The sequence below is a fragment of the Adiantum capillus-veneris genome, chromosome 11 (assembly GCF_014529385.1).
Source record: "Adiantum capillus-veneris isolate H3 chromosome 11, ASM1452938v2, whole genome shotgun sequence".
Taxonomy (NCBI): Eukaryota; Viridiplantae; Streptophyta; class Polypodiopsida; order Polypodiales; family Pteridaceae; genus Adiantum; species Adiantum capillus-veneris.
Window position 1 is genome coordinate 14,308,648 of NC_140941.1, and position 24,522 is coordinate 14,333,169.

A 24,522-nucleotide genomic window follows, 5' to 3' on the forward strand; every position below is an offset into this window, starting at 1 on the left:
TCTCTTTTCACTCATTGAGAGAGGACTGTGCACTTAGCGGCCGGCCAATCGACGTGAGGTGGGAAAAAGCAACCTTGGTGTGAGCGCAAGGCCGCAAAGGGGTGCGCCTGCACGAAAGAGAAGAGCTTGGATAAGAGAAGATCCTTCTCTAACACAGATTGCAAGCTAAAGAAGACCCTCAAGAACCTGAAGACTCAAGAACCCAAGAACCCAAGACCCACAAGAACCCAAGTTCCTCGTGAACTTAAGAACCCAAGATTTCAGTGTATGGTCATCACCGGAAGCGGAATGGATACTTTGCATGAAGGTTATGACCATGAAAGTGGCGGCGAAGAGTTTTCCTCACCAGGAGGTTTTTCTGACCCTCCCCCTTCCCCATCTACGCCAAGGATTGCACCAAATCCTATGGAGGCTTTGGTCAAGACGATGATGGATATGATGTCACAACAAGAAGCGAATCATGTTGCCTTGTGTTAGGTGCAGCGGAATGAATGTTTAAACTTTGCTCAAGATGAGTGCTCCGAACTGTGCTCAAGGTTCCTTCTGTTCTTATGGAAGGGAGAGCCTTCCGTTCTTAATGAGGGATCACAAAAAAAGTGAATGGACACTGTGCGTTCAAGTGTATGAGACTGAGAGATAGAGAGAAAAGAGAGATACGACACCAGAGACGTTGTAAAACCCTCCTCCAAAGGCCCCTCTCGTCGGCGAGAGTGGTCTACTTATGATTGCACAAACTGGTACAAAATGAATGCATGTGATTGATGCAAGTCTAGGCTATGTCGACGACGATGACGGAGATGATGAAGCCGATCTAAGGGTTGAAATCTGCAATCTTTTATCTGCTGTCCAAAAACACTATGGGCTGAAATCTGCTATTGCCGAAAACGCTAAGGAAAACACTGATTTTTCTGGTCTTAAAGGCTGAAAATCTGCATCTACTGTAGGGCTGAAAACTGATGATCTTTGGACTGAATCTGCTACTCTTTTAGGGCTGAATCTGCAGGTGGTTCATTGCTGAAAAATGCTGCATGGCTGAGGTTGTATCTGCTGAAAACGCTAGGTTAGAAGGGAGGCGATTTGGCTTTTTACTAATGCTAGGGCTGAGACTTCCTGCGGTGAAGATTTGATGCAAAACGCTATGTATCTGTGATGCTAGGCAATGATCCTCATGATGAAAAACGCTAGGCTGATTTGGGAATTCTGCAAACGCTAGATGATCTGCTGCAAAAACGCCAAGGGCTGTCTGCTGCAGAAAACGCTAGCTTGGTCTTGATGGTTGGAAACGCTATGGGATCTTGCCGGTCTTGCTGAGAAGGTGCCTGTTGAGCTTGGCTTCTATTGCCTCTTCTGCCATTTAGTGCTAGCCTAGGTTTGCTTATATACAAACTTACTCAATTTGCCCTACCTACTTTCCAACAAAAGTCACTTAAAAATAATAAGTGAAAAATGTCAAAATTAGGTAAATAGGCTAAATGCACTGGATAATTCCCCTGAAGGATTCTGATGGGAATGCTTATGATCATGCTGTGTGCAACCAGAGGATATGCATCTACACTAAGTGATTGGGCATGCACGGTCTACGAGGGCATGAACGGTCTACGAATAGACTCACAAAAGTGCCAGATCACTTCTAATCTAGACTGACTGGACTCACTGAACCCTGATCATGCTGTAGCTTGTCCACGGACACATAGGGTTGGATGTGTCACGTGACACCTTGGAATGCAAAGCGCGTTTGGCGGCCGAGGAACGAAAAGAAAGAAAAGCAAAAAGAAAGGCAACTATTGAGCGTGAGCGTGAGCGAGCACGCTTGGGGGCCGAAGACAGATGAGCGGCCTTGAAGAGAGAGCGTGAGGTACAGAAAGACCTACGCATGCAAGAGTTGGTCCGACAGGTTCTCACCTCTAAACCCGAGCCGGCCAAAGATGTTGGTGGTTCATCCAATGGAGCAAGCCGAGATTCAGAGTCCAACAAACCCGTCACCGATAAGATCACGTTCAGTAAGTATGATGGTAAGAAGGATGCTACGATTATTCATTCTTGGTTTCATCAATCTAATGCTTATTTTGCGACAACTAAGAAGACAGGAAATAACAAGGTTTTGACGGCAGCTATGTACCTTGCCGGTGATGCCATTAATTGGTACCACGCATGGCAAGACGCACAGTCGACCGCACACCTAGAGGAGGCCGAGGAAGGCACGCCCCTTGTCTTCAATTGGGCTGACTTCCAAGACAAGCTCAAGGCGCGGTTTATGCCCCCTCATTACCTAGCACGAAAGACGATTGGCGCGGTCTCAAGCAAAATGGTATGCCCGTTATGTCTTTCTCTAATCGTGTTTTGCAGCTCGGTACCCAATTACGCAAATCGGATGATGAGCGCAAGGAGGCATTCCTTTACGGATTGGATGAGTATATCAAGTATGATGTCGAAGTACTCGATCCAATCGATCTCACCAAGGCGGTAGCGATTGCTCTCGCGCAGGAGATGAAGCACAACAAGGAAAAGCCTAAGGAAAACAAGACCTCTCCAAGTACCACTCAGACTTCTCAGAACGGTAAGAACGGTAAGACTGGTAACTCTTTTAACCAATCTTCCTCTAGTCTCTCAGAAAAGAACACTCAAAATGAACCTAAGGGTAAACTTAACACATTTGCTACACCTAAGCTCACTCCAGATGAAAAGGCAGAAAAAGGAATTTTAGGAGGATACATCACTTCGGAAGAGCAAAGCATTTATTCTAAGGAAGGTCGATGTTATCATTGTTACATCAAGGGTCACATAAAAAGAACATGTCCTAAGCTTGACTCTAATGAATCTAAAGAACCCACAAAACCCACTTCCTTTGTCAATGCAATAAATGAGAAGACGAGTGTGACCTTTCTCATGATCCTTCCATTGATGAGTCTCGCATTAAGTGCTATGGTCATGTGAAGGGTCAGCGTTTTGTGATATTGTTTGACCCAAGCAGTATGCATGATGTGATTAGTGACTCTCTTGTCGAAAGAGCCAGCTTGGAGGTTAGCAAGACCTCTCCTTTCGAGGTGTCGGGCTTCGCTCTCGGTATGGACTCTCTCATCATGCAAGAGTGCCTTGATGTTTTGTTCACTGTTCAACAAGCGTCCTTCCGCCGAAAATTTGTAGTCTCTCCCCTCTCAGGATGTAATATGCTTTTAGGCATTCGATGGTTTCGTGAGCATAACCCTCTCATTGATTGGGCAGCTAATACATTCACTTTCAATGCTAAAAGTAACTCTCCCATTGTCATTCGTGGGGAGCAAGTTGTTCATTCTTCATCTCTCATTTCTAATGTGCAGGCGAAGATTGAAAAGAATCAGAAGGAGACTCTTTTCTTCTCCAAAGCATGACACACATGATTTGCATGATCAAGATGTGATTATTCACGAGCATGATGATTTGCATGATCAAGATTTGATTATTCACGAGCATGATGATTTGCAAGATAAAGATGTGATTGTTCACAAGGATGATGGTTTAGTTGATACTTTTTCTAGTGAAGCTAACCTCATTGCAGATTCGATCACTCTCGAAGGACCGATCTTGGCTCTCGAGTCGAGGTCCAAAGAACCCCCATAGGAAGTATTATGTGTTCGAATGATTAGTCATCACGCATTGTTCGAGTGTTTCATTCGTGATGTTTTCCTGTATTTTAGTCACAGTCTTTATATGATCCCTTTTCATAGGCATGCCATATTGTGCGATGAACACGATTGACTCATGAATGAGCACAGATGTATGCGGATTTCTCATGAAAATGTGAAATGTTTGCATTCAAGGAATTCACATTCCATGTCTCTTTCTTGGCATGACACAGTATCCAAAAGAGCACAAGAAGGAATGAGCATCAAGCATCGGCATGTCCATTGTGATTTGCCACAGTTGATTGATTTAGATCAGAAAGACAAGTTTCGAATCTATTGTTTACGTGTGTTTGATGATTGGTTTGACACTCCGTCTATATGTTCATCTACATTGCATGCACAACCTTTAAAGAAGACTGGAATTTTTCCAGTCACTTTACATGGAATGGGTATGTTCATGTTTTTGTGTTGGAGGTGGTTTCAGGAATTTTCGTCCTCGGAGATTCTTGAAGATGGTGGTCCTACGTCCATAGACAAAGTTGAAGCATTGAAGGAGCCATGGATGACTTTGTGTTGCTTTCGACGCGGCCCAAAGAAGCAAGCGTTGCGGACCTTCGTGTAGTTCAAGTCTCGCATGACGCACGCATCAGAGTTGGTCGGCGAAGGGTCCTTTCCAGGATTCCAAACGCTGTTGGCGATCTCCCTCGACACCATACAGTTTGGTACCAATACCTCACTTTGAAAAGGAGGGGATTCCATGTGCACATCTAACCCTATGTGTACGTGGACAAGCTACTTCATGACATGGGTTCAGTTCGGTTAAATTAGGAAGTGTTCTGGCACTTTTGTGAGTCTGTTCGCAGACCGTGCATGTCCAGGCACTTACAATAGATGCATATCCTCTGGTTGCACACAGCATGACCATCATATTTCAATCATAACCCATCAGGAGCATTCTTATAGTGCATAGACCTATTTTCCCTATTTTAGCCAATTTTCACTTATTATTTTTGAGTGACTTTTGTTGGGAAACTGGGTAGGGCAATTGAGCCAAGCAAGTATATAAGAAACCCTAGCGCTAGCACTTTCTGGCAGAAGAGGTAGCAGGGACCAGACATCCGGCAGTGCACCTTCTCAGCAAGACCCCTCGGCATGAGACATAGCGTTTTCAGCCACAAGAACAGCCAGCGTTTTCTCAAGTACAAATTCAGCCCAGCGTGTTGTAGTTATAGCAACTTGGCGACAATAGAACACATCAGATCCACTAGCGTTTTTCCAGTAGTTCACAGATCAGCCCCAACATTTTTGCATCAGGTAGTCAACCTAGCGTTTTGCAGATTCTCCGCGACGGAAGCAGTTAGACCAGCGTTTTCAGTTTTCAGCAGCAAGACACCACAGTAGAAGTCCCAAACCTCGCAGACCTCACCTTCTTGCAGAGCAGATCCTCGCCGCACGGTCATATCAGCCAGCGTTTGCAAATTCAGCCCGGAAACGCAGATTTCAACATCTTCTTTTATTAGCGCATCGTCGTCATCGCCATCGTCATCGACATAGAGTCAGAATTCAGCAGATACAAGGTTTGCAGATTTCAGCGACTACCATGGGTCTATACCTTGCACTTTCCTTCAAGGCTGAATCTGGGCTTATCCTGGATTCATCTAGGTATATTAGCATTTTCAGATTTCAGCCTGTCTCATCCTCATCCTCATTGTCGTCGACATCGTTGGCAAGTCCAAAGCATTGTAGAGATTTTTGCAATCAATAGTAGACCGCTCTTGCCATAGAGAGTGGGGCCTTCAAAGGAGGGTTTGACAATATTCTGGTGTCGTATTCTTCTCTCTCTACCTCTCAGTCTCAGCACCTTCATTCACAGTGTTTATCCACTTTGTTCGTGATCATTTGCACTTTCTCACTAAAGGAACGGAAGGTTCTCCCTTTTGTAAGTAAAAGGAACCTTGAGCACAGTTCGGAGCACACATCTTGAGCAAAGTTCAACATTCACTTCCGCTGCACCTTACAGCTCCATTGTATCAGCTCACCCTTTGTATTCCCTTTGTATCAACTCTCACCCCACCCCTACCCACTATTTTTTTTTCAGTTCTTTGTATTTTTTGTACCCAGACTTGGTACTAGATTCACCACATGTAACCTTTTGGTCTCATAGGTCATTTTGGCCTTTTGAAGACGTTAATATAACATTTCATTTCATTTCATTTCTCTCTCTCTCTCTCTCTCTCTCTCTCTCTCTCTCTCTCTCACATGAGCCTTTGATACAGTGCCACGAGCCAGATTCATACGCAGATTGTAGGACGTGGGGTGCCCACAGAGCTGATTGGGGGGATCTTAGCTTTATACAGGACAAGTACGCACTAGTCAGGGCATGTCCGACATGGTTCACTCCACCATTGGGGTGAAGCAGGGTTGTCCCCTATCTCCAACTCTCTTTGGGATATATGTAGATGAGTTTTCAGATTATGTACATACAAAGGGTGATAGAGGTGCCCAGCTTGCAGGGACATGGATTCCGTTGCTATTATATGCTGATGATATTGTGTTGATCTCCGATTCTCCAGAGGGGATGCAGCATGCATTGCATGGATTTGCACGGGACAGTGGATTGTCTGTGAACCTTGGTAAGACCAAGGTAATGGTGTTTAACACCACAGCGCAGTGGGTAAGGAGGTCTGACCCCACTTTTACATATGGTCGAGAGACTGTGGAGTATGAAGATACACACACTTATCTTGGGGTGGTTTTTAGTGGTCCAGTATTTTCCCTGAGGCCTGCAGCAAATACGCGATTGACCAGAGCCTATGCAGCATTGGGGAGACTTGAGAGGATATGTTGGCAAGTTCAGTTCCAGGAACCTCGGACAAAGCTTTGGCTCTTTGACACTTTGGTCACTTCAGCCATGTTGTACGGAGTGGAGATATGGGGCCTTTCAGTTGATCACCATAGCAGAGCTGGCAGTACTGATGGATGGAGATGTATGGAGAAGGAAGCCCTTGGTGCCTATGAATTTTCGGATGATTAGGACCAAGGCCCCAGTCCCACATGACATTGTTAGGGCGGAGCTCGCTGCCTTCCATTGGTAGTGGAGGCACTCACTCGATCAGTTTCATTTATGCATAACACTTGGGCTCTCCCCAGAGACAGATATACTCGATTAGCACTAGAATCTTCGCGACGGCTGGCATTGCAGGGAGATAGATTATGTTGGTATCCAGAGATGGCATCTTGGTTTCAATCACATGGCTTTAGTATGGATCGGCCACCCCCATTTCAGTACTCTCTAGATCACCCTCCATCTCCCTCACTAGGGTAGAGATTACTAGGCTCATCAGACAGGACTTGATTCAGCTGGATACAAAGAGGACATGGATACAACCTACACATGAGCTAGGTAAGAAGATGACTTTCTATAGAGAGCATCTTCTCCAACTCACGGAGGATGGTTTTATGATCAGACCAAGATACATGGACACTCATCTATCCCACGGGATCCGATGTGCTATTGGTCAAATACGCACATCCTCACATCAGCTAGAGACCGAGACAGGCAGATTTAGAGTACCCGCCGAGTCCAGGATTTGTCAGGTGTGCCAGATAGAGTCAGAGACAGAGCTACATTACATATGTCACTGCCCGGTATACTATGAGATACGAGGCCGCTTTCACTGTCTATTCAGAGAGGGTTTTGGGCCACTTTCTAGAGTCATGAGATACCAAGATCAAAGGTGCCTCAGCTTATACTTATTGGAGATTCGCAAACACAGAGAGGAGCTCTTGAAGAGGGGCACAATGAGAGAGATCCAGCAACAACGGAAGATTACAGGTTTCTTTCAATCACAGACAAAGGAGTTTGAGCAGCCCCAACAACATAACAACACCAGCGGCACAAGAGTCATACTGCTTGATCGGGCGATAGAGTTGGGGCGGTCCCGTCACCCACGGATGAGGGGGCCCTCTCGACATCGACGCCGATTGCGACAGAGGATCCATACCATACTGGCGCGACATAAGTAGCCGTCCCGACAGAGTGCCTACCTTGGAGGACATTGAATCTCTATAGCCTTTTGGATACGAATGTATATGTATGTGATGCCTCGACTGTCAGAGAGCTCCATTGTATCAGCTCACCCTTTTGTATTCCACTCGTATCAGCTTTCACCCCACCCCTAGCCACTATTATCTTTTCAGCTCTTTATACTTTTTGTACCCATACTTGGTATTAGATTCACCTCATGTAACCTTCTGGTCTCATAGGTCATTTTGGCCTTTTGAAGATGTTAATATTACATTTCATTTCATTTCTCTCTCTCTCTCTCTCTCTCTCTCTCTCTCTCTCTCTCTCTCTCTCTCTCTCTCTCTCTCTCTCTCTCTCTCTCTCTCTCTCTCTCTCTCTCTCTCTCGCGGAATGCTGTGCGCGAGGCCTCTCTCTGTGGTGGGCTGAGCGCGAGGGTCTCTCTGCAGCGAGGAGGACAGTTCTCTCTAACCCTCTCTCTGTCGGGCTGCTGAGTGCAAGGCCTCTCTCTGTGGTGGGCTGAGCGCGAGGGTCTCTCTGCAGCGAGGATAGTTCTCTATCTGGCGGGCTGCTGAGCGCGAGGCTAAAGGGGTCCCTACAGACAACAACGAACCCTAGCGTACGATAGGGTCTGCGCCTAGGTTTTCATGCAGGGATACGCAGAGTACATTTCTTCTCTCTCTCTCTCTCTCTCTCTCCCTCACACACACACACACACACACACACACAGAGCACATGCACCGCAGACACACGGACAATGGATGGAAAGCTTGCTGGCTTAAGAAATTCAGGCACTGATAACTCAGGGTGGAGGTCTGAAGTCAAGCTGTCGTTGTAAACATCAGGGAGGGGAGTCTTGGTTCCATACGCAGAATTCTTGTGTGCGCTTTGCAAGAGCAGATTTTTCATTTGTCTCTAAAGAATCTTCATCATGTGGGCAATGGATTAACGCCTCCTTTGAGCTTTGACGAAGCGAGCAATCAAGCTATCGAAAATGGAGAGCAATTCAGCATTGACTGCGGTGGTGATGCAGAAACCCATGTTGATGGGTGCTGGTCGACATGATTTGGGGCCTCCCTGTAGCGACCTTGATATGGAGGCCTTTTAAAGGCTTCTCTATGGCTATGAGAAGGCAAGAACTGAAGGTTTCACCCCCCGTAAACCCTGCACTAAAGGACCCTACACAGGACATGGAAGCCGTCAATGTCTCACCTGTTTGCAAGTCGCAGGCAAAGGCAACCTTCATGCTCACGAACAAGCGGATGGCACAGATGGAGAGGGAAATGAAGGAGTGGAAAACAGAGATGGAAGGATGGTGGAAGGAGAAGGCCAACCTCTTTCAGATGGTCTTCAATGAAGGTGCACAATGGAAGAAGGAGAAAGAGAGCCTTAACACAGAAATATAGACACTCAAAGAAGAAGTCTCAGCCCTCAAACAGGAGAACCCAAACATCAAGATACGGACGTTTAAAAAAGAAGTCTCAGCCCTTAAACAGGAGCTTGCTGATAGAGTAAGCAGTGGACTAGAGGAAGGCGAATGTCAGCCCTCGGTAATAGATGAAATCAAGGAAATCAAGGAACAGGTAAGGATGATCACAGAGGAAGAGAAACTGAGTGTGGCAAAGACATCTTCATGGGCAGAGATGATAACAAGGACACAGAAAAAGGCGAACGAGGCCGAAAAATGGATTGACGTCGCCAAGAAAGGGAAAGGTCAAGAAACTCCTTGTATACCGACGCTTATCAACATGACCCTCGAAGAGAAACAAAGAAGGCGGATGCGAGCACTGCATGTGAGAGTGACCGGTCTCAAGGACATAAACAATGTGGAGAAAGAGGTCACAAGCCTTACATCAATGATGGGGATAGAGAAGCCCTTGCACACAAAGGCATGGAGGGTAGGTAAGAAAAGTGATGGCACGGGAGAGTCTTCATAGGGGAGAGCTCTCATACTACGCTTCCCCTCGTTGGAAGAGAAGAAGGAATTCTTGAGGAAGAGGCCTACTCTCAAAAAGACAGGTATTTTCCTCGGTGATGACCCGACTCTCTCACAGCTTGCACATATGAGAGAGGTAATGCCAGAGATTACAGCGGCAAGGGAGAAGGGAAAGATAGCCTTCTACAGAGATGGACGGGTGGTGATTTTAGAGTGGCGCACTGCATGATGGTGTGAGACCTATGGGACCACATTGAAGATGGCTACCTGGAATTGTAATGGGTCTATGAGGTTGGACGTGGGTGCATTTGAGGACAGTTTCAAAGACAAGGACATTGTGTTCTTCTCAGAGACTCATTAGGCCCTTGGACAGGTGATGCCACATGTGTTGGGATACAGATGGGAGACAGCTCACAGGACAAATGCGAGATCTGAGCATGGGAGTAGAGGTTCAGGAGGAGTAGTAGTGCTATTCAGAGAGGAACTACAAGAGATGATCATGCTCAGATATATGTGGGTGAGATTGAGAGCTGACACAGGTCGATTCCTGTATATTTCCATATGTTACTTTCCTCCCAGTAGATCAGTGTATGCTGCATCTAGAGGGCAATCGCCTTTCTCTATACTAGATGATGACATATGCGAGTTTTCTAGGGATGGTGATATCATTCTCCTTGGGGACTTCAATGCCCGAATGGGCAACTCGCAGACAGTCTTCTACGACACTTCAGATGAGATGCTTAGAGAGCTGGATGTGGGTGAGTTGGGACTTGACAGATGCTCAGATGACAGAGAGCAAACGGAGTATGGGAGATACCTCATGGAAATGACGACTACACATGGATTAGCCATACTTAATGGCTTACAACGATTTCCTGGAGCAGCCGGTTTCACATGCTTTCCACACAGACATGGGGCCAGTACAGTGGATTATGTTATGACACAACCGAGCTTTGTCCCCTGCATTCAGGATTTCACAATGGGAGCCAAGCCAGTAGGCATAGCTGTAGATCATGCTCTCTTGACACTGTCCATTAAATTTCAGTATAGTACAACCCAGACATCAGGAGTCAGGTCACACACCCGCTATACATTTACACCAGAGACTGATTTCGTTTATACAGAGGAGATCTGGGACCGTCTATTGGAAGGCACAACTGGTACAAATGGTACAGGCCTCTTAGTGGAGGAGTGCTCCACTCTACTGACTGAGACACTGGATGGGGCTGCATCGGGCAAGAGACGACATTCTGGGAGCATGCCCCAGAATAGTTGGTATGATGAGGAGTGCAAAGAGATGAGAGCCCAACTTTAGAGGGATCTTCTTTTAGGAGTCATCACCTACAGACAGTCTCGGATTGCTTTCCGACGCCTTGTGAGACGGAAGAAGCGAGCTTACCTAGCTCAGATGGAGCGAGACTTATATCAGATGTTCTTGAGTAGGGACTCAGGAGAGGCATGGCGACTCTTCCATGAGCACTCCCCTCCCCCATGATTACTTCACTTGATGTGTGGGGCCAATATGCGACATCATTATATACGGTTCCTGGACAGGAACCCCTTCCAGACCCTACCAAGCCTTGCCCAGCTACGAGCACTTTCTTTACACCTGAGATGGTACAAAGGGCCATCGACAGGATGAGGACCGGGAAGGCATATGATCATGACGGTCTAGTAGCGGAGCACTTTATACATGCCAGGGATATACTGATCTAGGTTCTCGCAGCGTTGTTCAATCGTGCCATGTGTGAGGGATTACCTGAGACTTGGAGGTTGTCCAATAGTGTGCCCATCTTCAATGCTGGTGACCCTACAGAGCCTGGGAACTACCGCACTATTATGGTTGGACACACATTGGCACGGTTGTATGCATCTATTTTGGAGCAACACTTGAGTAATTGGGCAGAGGGCAAGGGTATACGAGCAAAGGGTCAGGCCGGCTTCAGGAGGGGTTTCTCCACTCTTGACTATATTCTGACACTCAGGGCCATCATTGAGGAAGGCAGAGACCATGGGAGACGGATCTATTGTAGCTTTGTGGATTTTCGCAAAGCATTTGACATGGTACCAAGAGCTCAATTGATGCGCAGACTACAGGAGATGGGGGTGCCCATAGAGGTGATTTGGGGGATTATGGCTTTGTACAGATCAGTGATGGGACGTGTACGCACTCCGGAAGGGGTATCTGATTTAGTTCACTCTACTATTGGAGTGAAACAGGGCTGCCCATTGTCTCCTACTCTATTTGGTATGTATGTTGATGAGGTATCTGATTACATTGACAGAGAGGGTGACAGGGTGCCCAGTTGGCAGGGACGTGGATCCCATTGTTGCTATATGCTGATGATATTGTGCTGATATCTGACTCACCAGAAGGTATGCAACGACATTTGGATGCACTACGCAGTTTTGCAGAGGATAGTGGATTGTGTGTAAACCTAGGTTAAAACCAAGCTTATGGTGTTTAACACCACACGGCAATGGGTCAGGAGATCAGTACCTACTTTCAAATATGGTCAAGAGACTGTGGAGTATGCAGATGCATACACTTACCTGGGGGTAGTCTTTACTGGGCCGAGATTTTCTTTGAGAAGAGCAGCAGAGACTAGACTAACTAGAGTTGGTGCAACTCTGGGAGGAATGGAGAGAATGTATTCGCAGGTTCAGTTCCAGGAACCTAGGACAAAGTTATGGCTCTTTGATACTTTGGTTGCCTCTACTATGTTATATGGGGTGTAGGTTTGGGGACCTTTTGTAGGCCAGGATGGTTGGAGGCGTATGGAGAAGCCCCTGGTATCTATGATCTCTCGGTTGATTAGAGCCAAGGCTTTCGTACCGCATGATATCATTCGAGCGGAATTAGCTGCCCCCCCCCTATGGAGATTGAGGCGCTTACCAGATTAGTCTCCTTTGTACACTGTCTGTGGGATACTACCAGAGACAGATATGCCAAGGTGGCCCTAGAGTCCTCCAGACAATTAGCTCTTAATGGGGATACATCATGCTGGTATGCACAAATGCCATCATGGTTTCAGACACATGGTTTCACCATGGATAGGTTGCCTCCTTTTCAATACTCTCTACAGGCACCCGTGAGGTCTCTGGCGCGGGTAGAGATTAATAGACTCATTCGTCAGGATCTAATCTAGCTGGACATGAGGAGGACATGGATAGAGCCGATACAGGAGTTGGGCACAAAGATGGATTTCTATAGAGAGGATCTTCTTCACCTCACGGGGGAGAGATACGAGGCCGTTTTCATTGTCTATTTAGAGAAGGTTTTGGGCCTCTATCTAGGGTCATGAGCTATGAGGATGAGAGATGTCTTGGGCTATATCTACTTGAGTTACACAGGCATAGAGAAACTTTACTGAGGAGAGCTGAAGAGAGACAACCCCAGAGACACATCACAGATTTCTTTACACTAGATATTGTACACCCAGAAGAACAGACAGAGGAGCAGCCAATAGTGGAGAGGTCTGCCCGCAATACTGGCATTCTCATAGACCGAGCATTGGAGCTAGGGAGATCTAGACGACCCTGATGGAGAAGAGGAGCTACACAGTTTCGAAGGAGGCTACAACAAAGGATTCGAGCCATACTTTTTCGTCGTCCAGAGTGCAGATGAAGATGGATCTCTACTTCCTCTGCTTAGTTTAGGATTCCGCAGTATTTATATTTTTTAATCCTAGTTTAATTTATTTTATTAATCTGACTTTGTATCAGATACACCGCATTGTAACTTTCTGGTCTCATAGGTCACTTTGGCCTTTTGAAGACGTTAATATAACATTTCATTTCATTTCATTTCTCTCTCTCTCTCTCTCTCTCTCTCTCTCTCTCTCTCTCTCTCTCTCTCTCTCTCTCTCTCTTTCTATTGAATGGGCAAAGACAGAGACAGTCCCAGAGACGCATCTCAGATTTCTTCAGTCTGAGTACCACAGAGTCAGAGGGGACACCACCACCAGAGAGCTCGGTTCCCACCCATACACACATCAGCGGTACTCTCATTGATCGAGCTATAGAGTTAGGGAGATCGAGACGACCGCGACTGAGGAGGGGGGCCACGCAGCACCGGCGGAGATTGCGGCAGAGGATCCACAGGATTCTAGCACGACACCCAGAATGTCGATCTGAATAGGCTTCATGCTACTGCTATATTGTATCATGGTGATACTTATCCCCACTTTGTACCTTTATGGCATGATACCATTGCTCAGCCTACCAGCCACCCATAGGAGTCGGTAGCACTCCTATCATTTCTTTGTTTGTAGTTTTCTTGTTTGTACCCAGACTTGGTACTAGACTCATCATTGTAATCAGTTGGTCTCATAGGTCATTTTGGCCTCTTGTAGACGTTAATATATCATTTCATTTCATTTCTCTCTCTCTCAGCAACCCCATTCTACAGGATTTTGTCGCGAAGAAGATCATCTACCAATCCTCGACTCATCAAAAACTTTGCAGCCCATCGGATCCCTGCAATTTCAGCCCATTCCCTGGCTCCAAAGGTGACTCCACATTGCTGCAGATTCAGCCCATTGTCAAAGTCATCATTGGTGTACAGAAGAGGTAAAGAAACCCCAGATCTGCTGCATTTTGTGCGGACAGTTTTCAGCCAAGGTGGACTTCACATCTGGGACATTGTTGGCCTCCTAATCAATCTCCATTGGTGGCCATACACAGCCCACATTGAAGATCTACATTGGCTACATCAAATCAGCCCTGAAGGTGCCTCTTTTGCGGAGTTATCGAGGCGTTATCATTTCCTTTCTCAGTGATTATTGTCCTATGCATGGTGTACATTCTATTTATACAATGCAAAAGCAAGCACCAATCCGGTAACGGATTTGGGGGCCCTTGAGAGGGTTTGGGACCCCATCTGTGTGTTGGTCTTTTCTGTTTCTCATTCTCTCTCTAAAAGGAACCATCACTTGTGCTAGGTAGCTCACATCAAAGCAAGGAAAGAAGTAAAGATTTGTGGATATGTAAAGTCTAGATCTTGCCAGCATTTAAATTACGTTGCACCTGACACTAGAGGACCATAACCCTACTGCCACATGCTACACAGACACAGAGAGGGGTTACCCTACAAAAAGGTTGAGATGGTATAAGCTAGGAGACGCCCCCGAGCTCCGGGGATACACAGCTCTAAGACTCAGACTCCATCGCATGCAGATCAAGGAGATCTTGACTCTCCACCACCAGGCAGCCCAAGAGAGATTTTCTCTGATGCTTGCAGACCCAGTCGCGATCATACGTGCAACACCACATTCACTCATGTACCAAATTTTACACCCCCAATTTGATATGGGATGGAGCTAGTCAGCTTGATGCACTTCATGATTGTACTTCCTTGAGCGTATAGATGTGCACCCATACCCCGTACAGATAACTTGCATCCCAGCATCCCATGGATCACCCCCTCTCCTTACGACAGGATCTTGTTACTTTGTACTTTTGTTCTTTTAGTGAGAGATGGAGGACTCACATATGTACATTTGATTTGTCTGAGAGGCCAACTTCGGCCTCTAATAGACGTAAAAAGATCTCTCTCTCATCTCCCCCCCCCCCCCCCTCTTTCCAGGTCTCAGCTACAATTACCTTACTGTTGATTTTTTTACTTTCAAGTTTTCTCACAAAGTTTTGTTATGTTCAGCAGGAAAACCTCCACCAGGTTTTCCTTTCTAGTGCTCAAATCGTACAATGCATTAGTTGGCAGGGTTCTTATCTGATCAGTTACATACGCAGAGTTGGTTGGCTCTTAGAATATACTGGGAGGAGGGGAGGGTTAGCCTCATCTTTTTTCCAAAAAGTGATCAGCTCCTGAGGTTCCTGAATCCTTATTATCAGAGGCTTTTTCTAGTGTGCAATCATCGTATTGTTGCTAAGTGACTATGGCTTCAGTGGCATATAACACAACTTCGTAAGTTTGTCTGAATCTTTATCTGCTTGATTTTATATATGTGGAGGGATGGCTTCAATTAAAATGCGAAACTTTAATTGTTCTAAAAGAAGGCACTCAATTGTATATACGCCTATGATCTACCCTAGTAAAGCTCTAGGGGCCTTCTGGAGTGCATTTGTTCTTGAGAGATGATAGTTTCATTGATGGCTGAGCTATTGTTTTTGTAAAGTCTAAACTGGTCCTTGGAAATGTGGTAACTTTGGCTCTTGATTTGCTGTAGGCAGATGCTTTTGTGTGCAGTTTCTGCTTTCGTTTTATTGGCTCGATTGAGCTACAAATTGGAAGGCGTCTTCTTTCAGCAGAGAATGAGGGCAGAGAATTATCTGTCGAGGGAAAGGAAGGTTATCTTGGCCCTACAAGCTCCTGCTGTCATGACTCGAAGGCTGCAAAATGTCTTGAGAAAGACGGGGAGTACATTAGGGGTTTATCTTCAGATGCTGCTGAAGCACTTCTAAATAGTAGCCTTCGTCTTCCATTTACGGAGCTCTTCACATTCTCACCTGTAATCTCTTGCATGGGTGGATGTGAAGATGAGTTTTATTGCAGGTACAAATTTTTGGTCTTTTTTCAAGCAACAAATGTCTTTTACCAACAAAAAACAAGGAAATTGAAGCTACACATTTCTTTTTGTTTGCCAGCGAAGTATGTGCTAAAGCAGCCTGGGACTCTCATCATTCATTACTGTGCACTGGCCCTGGTTCCTTATGTAAAGATAAGGATAGTCTTGTAAAGTTCATCGATCATGCCAATGGTATTAATGTTTTTGATTACCTTGTTCCATTTTGGATGCATTGTCCATTTGAAAGAATGCATATCTAGTTATGCATTGGGATCTGGTATACGGACTGCACCTAGGTGCCATGGTGCAAGGAATAGCGTAATTTGAGGTAAACAGGAGCCACTTTGTAGGTATATATTTCCATCTTGTTAGTAAAACGAGTCCCCTTGTCTGTTTCTCTTCATTATGCGACAAGCTAGTCCCACTCTCCTTGAGGGTATGGATGGATGTACACACCATGCCTTTCCCAAAATGCACATGTAATTGAAGAAAGGAGCATTTGGCATGAGGTACTTGAGATGCAAGAAAAATGTGGGATGGTTTTTATCTCCACACGCATCTCTAAGGTCCTTCTAGTGTTCAAGGCCCACCCTGAAGTCCCAATTTTTAAGTAGTGGGAAGAAGCTTGTAATCAGGGTTCGAAGAGCCTATATGTTGCTACAATCGTGATAAAGGCTGCTCCCATTGTTTGCAAAGTTTCATAAAGAAAGAACAAAATTATTCTTTACAGAGATAGGATGATTCATGGATGATTCATAACTCTGCTAAATGAATCAAATCATTCTTCACAGAGATAGCATATCTACCTTGAGTCTTATAACATGGTACACAATTGCACATAACAAAACAAAAGTAATTCTCAGCCTCGACAACTGCATGACTTAATTCTGTATATGTGCCCTCTCTGTGGGTTTGCGCCATTCTTAGCTCTAGTCCTCACCTTTTTGCTTGTGGAAATACAGAGAATAAAAGAGTACGAAGTCCCGTAAGCCGCAAATCAATGTCTTTAGGGGGGCGACAGGTGGGGTAATGGTCTCAGGGCTGTTGATTAATTGTTTATTTGCCCTAAGATGGGGCACTTGACAAATGCTTCTTCTCACCAGAGACCTCGTCTGTTTGAGTTGGCCGAGGTGTCGGGAGCACACCATGCAAGAGATTGCCCCTCAACCATCGGAGTCACCTCCAATTGACCTCCTCTATAGCTGCCATCCTCTCCTTTATCCAGCTACCGCAAGAGATTGTCCCTCAACCGTCGGAATCACTTCCAATTGACCTCCTCTATAGCTGCCATCCTCTCCTCCTTTATCCAACTACGCCTCCACCTCGTGTGTGTGTGTGTGTGTGTGTGTGTGTGTGTGTGGAGACAATGATGTATTTGATTTGTCCTATAGGCTGATTTCGGCCTCAGCAGGTCGGTAATATAACTTTCTTTCATCTGGAAGAGGTGAAATTACACACTCTAGCTGGCGACCCATCTTCTTCGATGACGATCTTACACGGATGCGATAGAGCATACAGGCCTGCAAAGAGGGCAAGTGAGCTATATACCGTGCTGGTCGAGTCATCATTGATGGCAAGACCATCGCCATCAAATACAGACTCGCGCCCATGAAACACCTCACACAGACACGTGGCAGTAGGAACTGCACGCAGGGCGACTCGAGGTGGTGATGTAGGGTCGAGACTGACAAAGTTAGGCATCTCAATTGAATGGCCAATGTGATCCTATTTATTTATTTCATTTTTAGGTGTTTTTTTGTACTTATTTGATGTGTGACTTGGGTTGGGGAATTCAATTGAGGGGTATATAAGAAACATCAGCCCTATTGTAATAATGATTGTAAAGTATGCCGACTTTTACACATATATATGGGTGCTCTTACTAACCCATCCTTTTCATTGGGAGGGACTCCGGATATCTGACTTACATTTGGAAGAGGAGAGAGGATGTACTCACAAATATAGTTTGAAGAGCCTCACACAATGATCTGATTGTGTGACACTCTAGTCACATCTACTACAGTATTTGTTGTTCAGATGTGGGTTCTAGTATGGATCATTGTAGCAGACAAGGCTGCACCTATGATGGATTGAGATCGATGGAGAGACCTCTAGAGTCTAGTCTATGATATCTAGGATAATTCAGAGCAAAAGATTCATCCTTCATGCGATTGCTATGTAGCAGGGCTTGCCACTGCACTTATCACAGTAGAGGCACTCACCAAATCAACGTCTTTTGTCCATAGACTATGGGAGCTCCTTTTGTTAAAGAGGTCATGTAAGTAATCAAAGAGAAGGAAAGGGTCGAGGGCATTCAGAACCAAATCAGAATAGGTGGGTTTCCCTTAGGCCGGGATAGTGAAAACATTGCCCCAGAGCTTGAAGATGATTATTTAATGAAAACAGATGTTCTCTTATGAGTCATAAAAGTCCCGAAGAAGACACTACCCCCCCTCTTTTGATTACTATTATGATTTTCCTTTTATTGACATCCAAAGTGGAATGTAACTAGCCATCTTTGTCCCATGGGTTGAGTTCGGCCTCCCGTGGACGTTAATCTCTCTCTCTCTCTCTCTCTCTCTCTCTCTCTCTCTCTCTCTCTCTGAGTAGAAAAGCGACCCTCTCTCTTTGGTGGAAGGAGAAGTCCAACCTTCAAATGTTCCTCAGCGAAGGCATGCAATGGAAGAAGGAGAAAGAGGACCTGCACGTAGAGATACAAGCACTTAAGGCAAGTAGTGGACTAGGGGAAGGTGAATTACAGCCCTTGGTGATGGAAATCAAGGTCATGAAGGAACAGGTACGGATGATCAAAGAGGAAGAGAAACAGAATGTGGCAAAGACGTCTTCGTGGGTGGATGTGATCACAAAGACACAGAAGAAGGCAGATGAGGCCGAGAAATGGATAGAAGTCGCTAAGAAAGGGAAAGGGAAAGAAATCACTTCTATCCCCACTCCTACAATCATCAACATGAAGAGCAGTGAAGGAAGACTAGAGCTCTGCAAGCTTATGACCAATAGACTTTTTGGAGCTCGCTACTGCTGTACGCCCCCCCCCCCCCCCCCCCCCCCCCCCCCCCGGCGCCATCGCTGATTCCCCCTTCTCCCTCGCGCCTTCGTTGCCCTGCATGCTGGTGTGCAAGCTCTCGCGCGCAGGCAGCCTCCCCGCCCTAAGCTTGCTCACTCGCTGTTTTGCACCTGCCTCCTCCCCCCCCCCCCCCCCAAGCTCGCTTCCTTCATCTTCTCCCCCCCCCCCCCCCCTTTTGCCGTTGGTTCCTCCTTGCGTCTTGACCCTGAGGGCCTGTTCTTCACAGTCGAAGCTTCTTGGCAGTCGTCCGGCTTTTTTCATTCGCCCCACTCTCAACAGTAGACACAGATGGAGGCTCGTGCTCTGCCCCAAAGAGACTATCCAGAAGCCTCCTCGCCCGACCTTGCAGAGCCCACCATCCGACTTGCTCTCTCGACGACAGAGCAAGCGAGCCTGGCCGCAGAGGTGGAGCGCCTCCAAGCGACTTCCATTTTCTGCAAGATCATCGGCACCCGACCTAGCAGAGGAGAGGTGTGTGATCTTCTTCAGGCCCGCCTTTTAGCAGAGGTGGGCAAGATTCTCGATGTTTAGTTTCTCGGGCATGGCTACTACCAGATAGAGTTTGAGACTCCCGAGATGGCGTCCAAGGTCATTGCAATGAGCCCCCTGGCCATCCAAGCAGTGGCGCCATGGTTTCGACCTTGTGTCACAAACTCGTGACGTGGCAACAAAACCCGAAAAATGCGTTGACATGCTGACGTGGCAGGCTGTACGGACTGCCGTACGGAATTTTTCGTAAATCACGGCGCAAAAAGCGGGCAGCGTACGGAATCCCTGATTTTACTAGCAGCTGGGCCTCACTTCTCAGAGCACTTGGACGCAGAGTCTGAAAGTGAGTACCTACCCACTCTCTTGTACTTTGAACACAGATTAATACGAAAAGAAGTACCGAAAGGGGCGCTAGTCTTTGGGGCCAATATCTCTAGGCATGGAACTACGTCGGGCCGTGTTGACTCAAGTGTGAATTGTGAACTGTTTTGAAGTGAATCTATGCTGTGTCGCGGTAGAATCTTGACTTGGGGTGTCCAAGTTTGTTACAGTGGTATCAGAGCACGCTGATTTTTTTGCTACCGAAAATCCATTCCTTTTCTCGCGACACTTATGGATTCCAACAGAGATCAGTCGACTTCTTCTGCATGTGGAAATGCGGGAGATCGCGAAGAAGATTCTCATGAAGAGTACGGCCCACCTCGGCCTACTCGGGCTGAGATTGAAGAGATGGAAAGTCGACAATTGGTTGATGACGCAACAAAGATGATGATTAACATTGCGAAGGATCCAAAATTTGTAAAATTTTTGACAAATATTTCTTTGAAGAAGTGCAGACCTAGTGGCAGAAGGCCATAGAGCCACCCATCAAACCGGCACTCAAGAAACCTCCTGCTCCGAGGATGGGTACAGAGCAAGAATTGGAAGAGGTGGTTGATACACGGATCAGTCGGCTTTTGGACGCGAACAATAAAGAAAAAAAGCACGACAAAAAGCAGAAGAAAGGAACTAACTTCACGGGTTATTTGGGTAGTCCATCTACTTTTGCCTCGGCAAGAAAGCAGAAGAAGCGTGTACGATTTGAAGGACTACCTAGTTCTTCTTCTTCTTCTGACAATTCTTCTAGCTCTTCTGACTTGAGCGAAGAAGACAGGAAAGGGAAAAAGCGAAGCGAAAAGCAAAGCTTCGAAAAGGGCAAAGAAGCCTAAATTTTGCCCAGTTTTTAAGAGTTCTACAGAGGACTCATCCTTAGATAGTTCGGACTCCGACGATCACAGGTTTCTTTGGATGACCAACGGAGATTCTCTGGACGCGTATTGCGAGAGATTTTGGAGCTCTTTTCTACTAGCTTAAATGATTCTCCAGATGCGTATTGCGAGAGATTTTGGAGCTCTTTTCTACTAGCTTCTTCATTTAAGAAGATCTTGTTTAAAGAACAGATTGAGCGGTTTTGTTGCGGACTTCCTACAGAGATCCGAGATCACTGCTTAGAACAAAAGTCAAATACTATTCAAGAATTGATGGTCATGCGAAACGGGGTTTTGCCATACATTCAGGCAATCTGACTTACCCCACTGATGAGATCTTGACTCAGAGAACCCAACAGACTTCTTATATTGAAAGTAGAAAGGACAAGAGCCCCCAACAAATCAAAGATAAGGATTCACGACCCTGGCTCACTCTTCAAGAGAGGGTCAATTACATCAAAGAGGGAAGGTGTTTTGGATGCGGGGAACATGGGCACGTCTCTGCGAAGTGCCCTAAAAAGATACAGCAAGAGTAGAATGAAGACAGGCCAGAGAGTTTGAGAGCAGCCGAGGAACGTGGATGAAAAGGCAAGATGATAGCAGGACTGGTTCGAGATTGCATGGGTACTGACCCAAGCACGATTGATGAAAGTACAGAACTTTGCCGAGCTTGGGGCAAAGTGAAAGATCAAGATGTCCTGATTTTCTTTGATGGAGGAGCCAAGGCCAACTTCATTTCACCTGAATTGGCGGCGCGGCTCGAGATTACACCCGATCGGATGGGAGGCAGTTCTAGCGGCACCCGGCAAGGGCGTGGCCATTACACCTGTCATTGGCAAACTTCGGTTCTATTCTTAAGGGTATTTGGGACACGAGGACTTTTACATAATGCCCTTGAAAGGTTGTGATGTCCTCCTAGGAGTCCCTTTGTACCATAAGAACAACGCCGTGGTCGATTATCGAGCAAAGAAAGCGACATTGACTACTGAAAAGGGCCGAAACATTGTACTTGATGTGAAACTTAAGGACGAGTCTGTCCCTACTGTATCGGCTTCGGCCATTTCGAAATTAATGAAATCCAGTCTATTTGTTTACTCGATCTTTTTGAAAGAGTTGAATGATGAACAAAGAAGTTGAATGATGAACAAAGAACAAATATGTCTGACCTTGATAAAGAACGCCAAGATTTTCTCCACACTCATGCCGATTGCTTTTCTGAGGGTCTGCCAGGCGAGTTGCCACCAGCTCGTCGTGAGGATCATACCATTGATCTGATACCTGGAAGCACACCACTGAACTGGCCACCTTACCGTGTGAGCCGAATCCAGAATGAAGAGATTATGAACCAAGCGAAAGACATCTTGGAAAAGGGTCTTATCCAGCCGAGTACTTCACCTTACTGCTCTCCGATGTTGTTGGTTTTGAAGAAAGACGGATCTTGGAGAATGTTCATTGATTATAGAGCTCTCAATAAAATCACCATCAAGAACAGATTTTCGATTCCTAGGATCGATGATATTCTTGACCGACTACAGGGATCCTCTTGTTTCAGCAAGATCGATTTGAAGAGCGAATATCATCAGATCCGAATGGCGCTGGGAGATGTCTACAAGACAACTTTTCGGAGGACCTTCGGTTTATTTGAATTTTTGGTGATGCCTTTTGGCCTTACCAATGCTCCTGCGATCGTTAACCGAATGATGGCAAGTTTTTTAGAGAGTACAGATCTTTTGTTGGCACTTTCTTTGATGACATTATAGTCTTTTCCAAGGATGAGGCAGAGCATAGAGAACATCTGCTACAGGTCTTTCAGGCATTGCGAGATCACAAGTTGGTGATTAATACAAAGAAGCGAGAATTTTTCTTATCAGAGATTCACTTTTTGGGACACATCGTCTCAGCAACAGGAGTGCAGATGGACCCGGCCAAGATTGAGACTATACATGATTGGCCCGATTTGAAGAATGTCCATGAAGTTAGAATCTTGGGCTTATGTTCTTACTACCGACGGTTCATTAGAAAGTTTGCAGAGTTTGCTTCCCCTTTGTATTTGTTGACATAGAAAGGAGTCCCTCTCTCGTGGGTACCCACAGAGGTGACTACCTTTCAGACTTTGAAAGAGAAATTGACTACGGGACCAATTTTGACTTTGCCAGATTTGCAAAAGTCATTCGAAGTATATTGTGATGCTTGTGATCGTAGTCTGGACGCGGTCTTAATGCAAGAAGGCCATGTCATTGCCTATGAGAGCCGATTGTTTTCAAGGCCGAAATTGACAACACACATATATGAAAGAGCTTTTGGCGGTTATCCATGCTCTTACTCAGTGGCGACATTAGCTATTCGGAGCTGATTTTACGGTCTTCACTGATCATTAGAGTGCACCCTGCTACTTGTCACAGAAGCAGCTATCGAAAAAGCAGATGTGGTGGGCTAACATCTTGTCACAGTTTCACTTTCAGATTGTCCTTGTGTAGGGACAAAAGAACTTGGTGGCAGATGCTTTGTCTCGGAAGCCGTTGGTCTTGTCTATTTCCGCGATACATCATAGAAGCTTCGAGGACATGGTCGATCAGTACGCCACAGATCCAAATTTTTCAGATGTAATCGGTCGAATAGAGAATGGGGAGGTAGTAGTGGGATATTCTATTGGGATGGCTACTTGATGAAGAAAACGATGTTGTTGTGTGTTACACTGCCATTGAGGGAAAAGGTTCTAACCGAATGGCACTGTCCATCATTTACGGGTCAGTGCGGCATGGACACCACCTTGAAAGGTTACTTCTTCTAGCTGAGACTCAAGAAGGACGTGGACGATTTTGTACGCGTTGCTTGGTATGCGAGAAGGTCAAGTTTGACATGCATAAAGCACAAGGATTGTTACAACCTTTACCCATTCGCACCCGCCCCTCGGTAAGTATTGCTATGGATTTCATTTTTGATGTCTCAAAGACACAGAGTGGCACGATGGTATCTGGACTGTTATTGACAGCTTTAGCAAGCAAGCTCATTTCATTTCAGTGAAGAAAACAGTCAAGCCGGATCATTTAGCGAGATTGTTCATTGCCCAGATATTCAGATTACATGGCATGCCTGAGACAATTGTCTCTGAGAGAGATCCCCAATTCCCGAGTTTGTTTTGGAAGGGTATTTGGGAGAACATTGGCATGTGGTTGTAGTTCTCGTCATCTTTCCACCCACAGACAGATGGGCAATCTGAGATTGCAAATTCAGTTGTATTGGATTTATTAAAGTCTTACATTTCAAATCAGAAGACTCAATGGGAAAAGTATTTGCCCTTGATGGAGTTTGCCTAGAATAACACGATTCAATCTTCGAAGGGGAAGGCGCCATTTGAGATTATTGATGGTGCTACGAAGGTGCCACCCTTCCTAAGCACGAAAGATAAGAAGTTTGAAGCTGATTGTATAGGAGGGACTTGGACACTGCTTTTGCCAAGGTCTGGGAGGCTTTACAGAAATCTCAGGAAAGACACAAAAAGGCAGCAGATCGACACCGTCGCGATTTGAAATTAAAGGAGAACGATTGAGCCTGAGAAAGAAAAAGGGAAAGGAGCGGCTTTTTCCAAAGCTTAGCATGAGATACTATGGA

At 45.9% G+C, this 24,522-nt stretch overlaps 1 protein-coding gene across 3 annotated transcripts in view; it reads left to right on the forward strand.

Moving 5' to 3' along the window:
* Positions 1–24,522, forward strand: part of ATXR2 (histone-lysine N-methyltransferase ATXR2) — a 167,143-nt gene that overhangs the window by 46,809 nt on the left and 95,812 nt on the right. For all 3 annotated transcript variants that reach the window (XR_015189576.1, XM_086522852.1, XM_086522853.1), the window contains exons 4-5: positions 15,751–16,076; positions 16,169–16,281. Coding sequence is in view for 2 of the 3 variants with exons in the window: in XM_086522852.1 (XP_086378978.1) it covers positions 15,751–16,076; positions 16,169–16,281 (439 nt within the window). In the remaining variant the exon portion in view is untranslated. The remainder of the gene's footprint in view (positions 1–15,750; positions 16,077–16,168; positions 16,282–24,522) is intronic.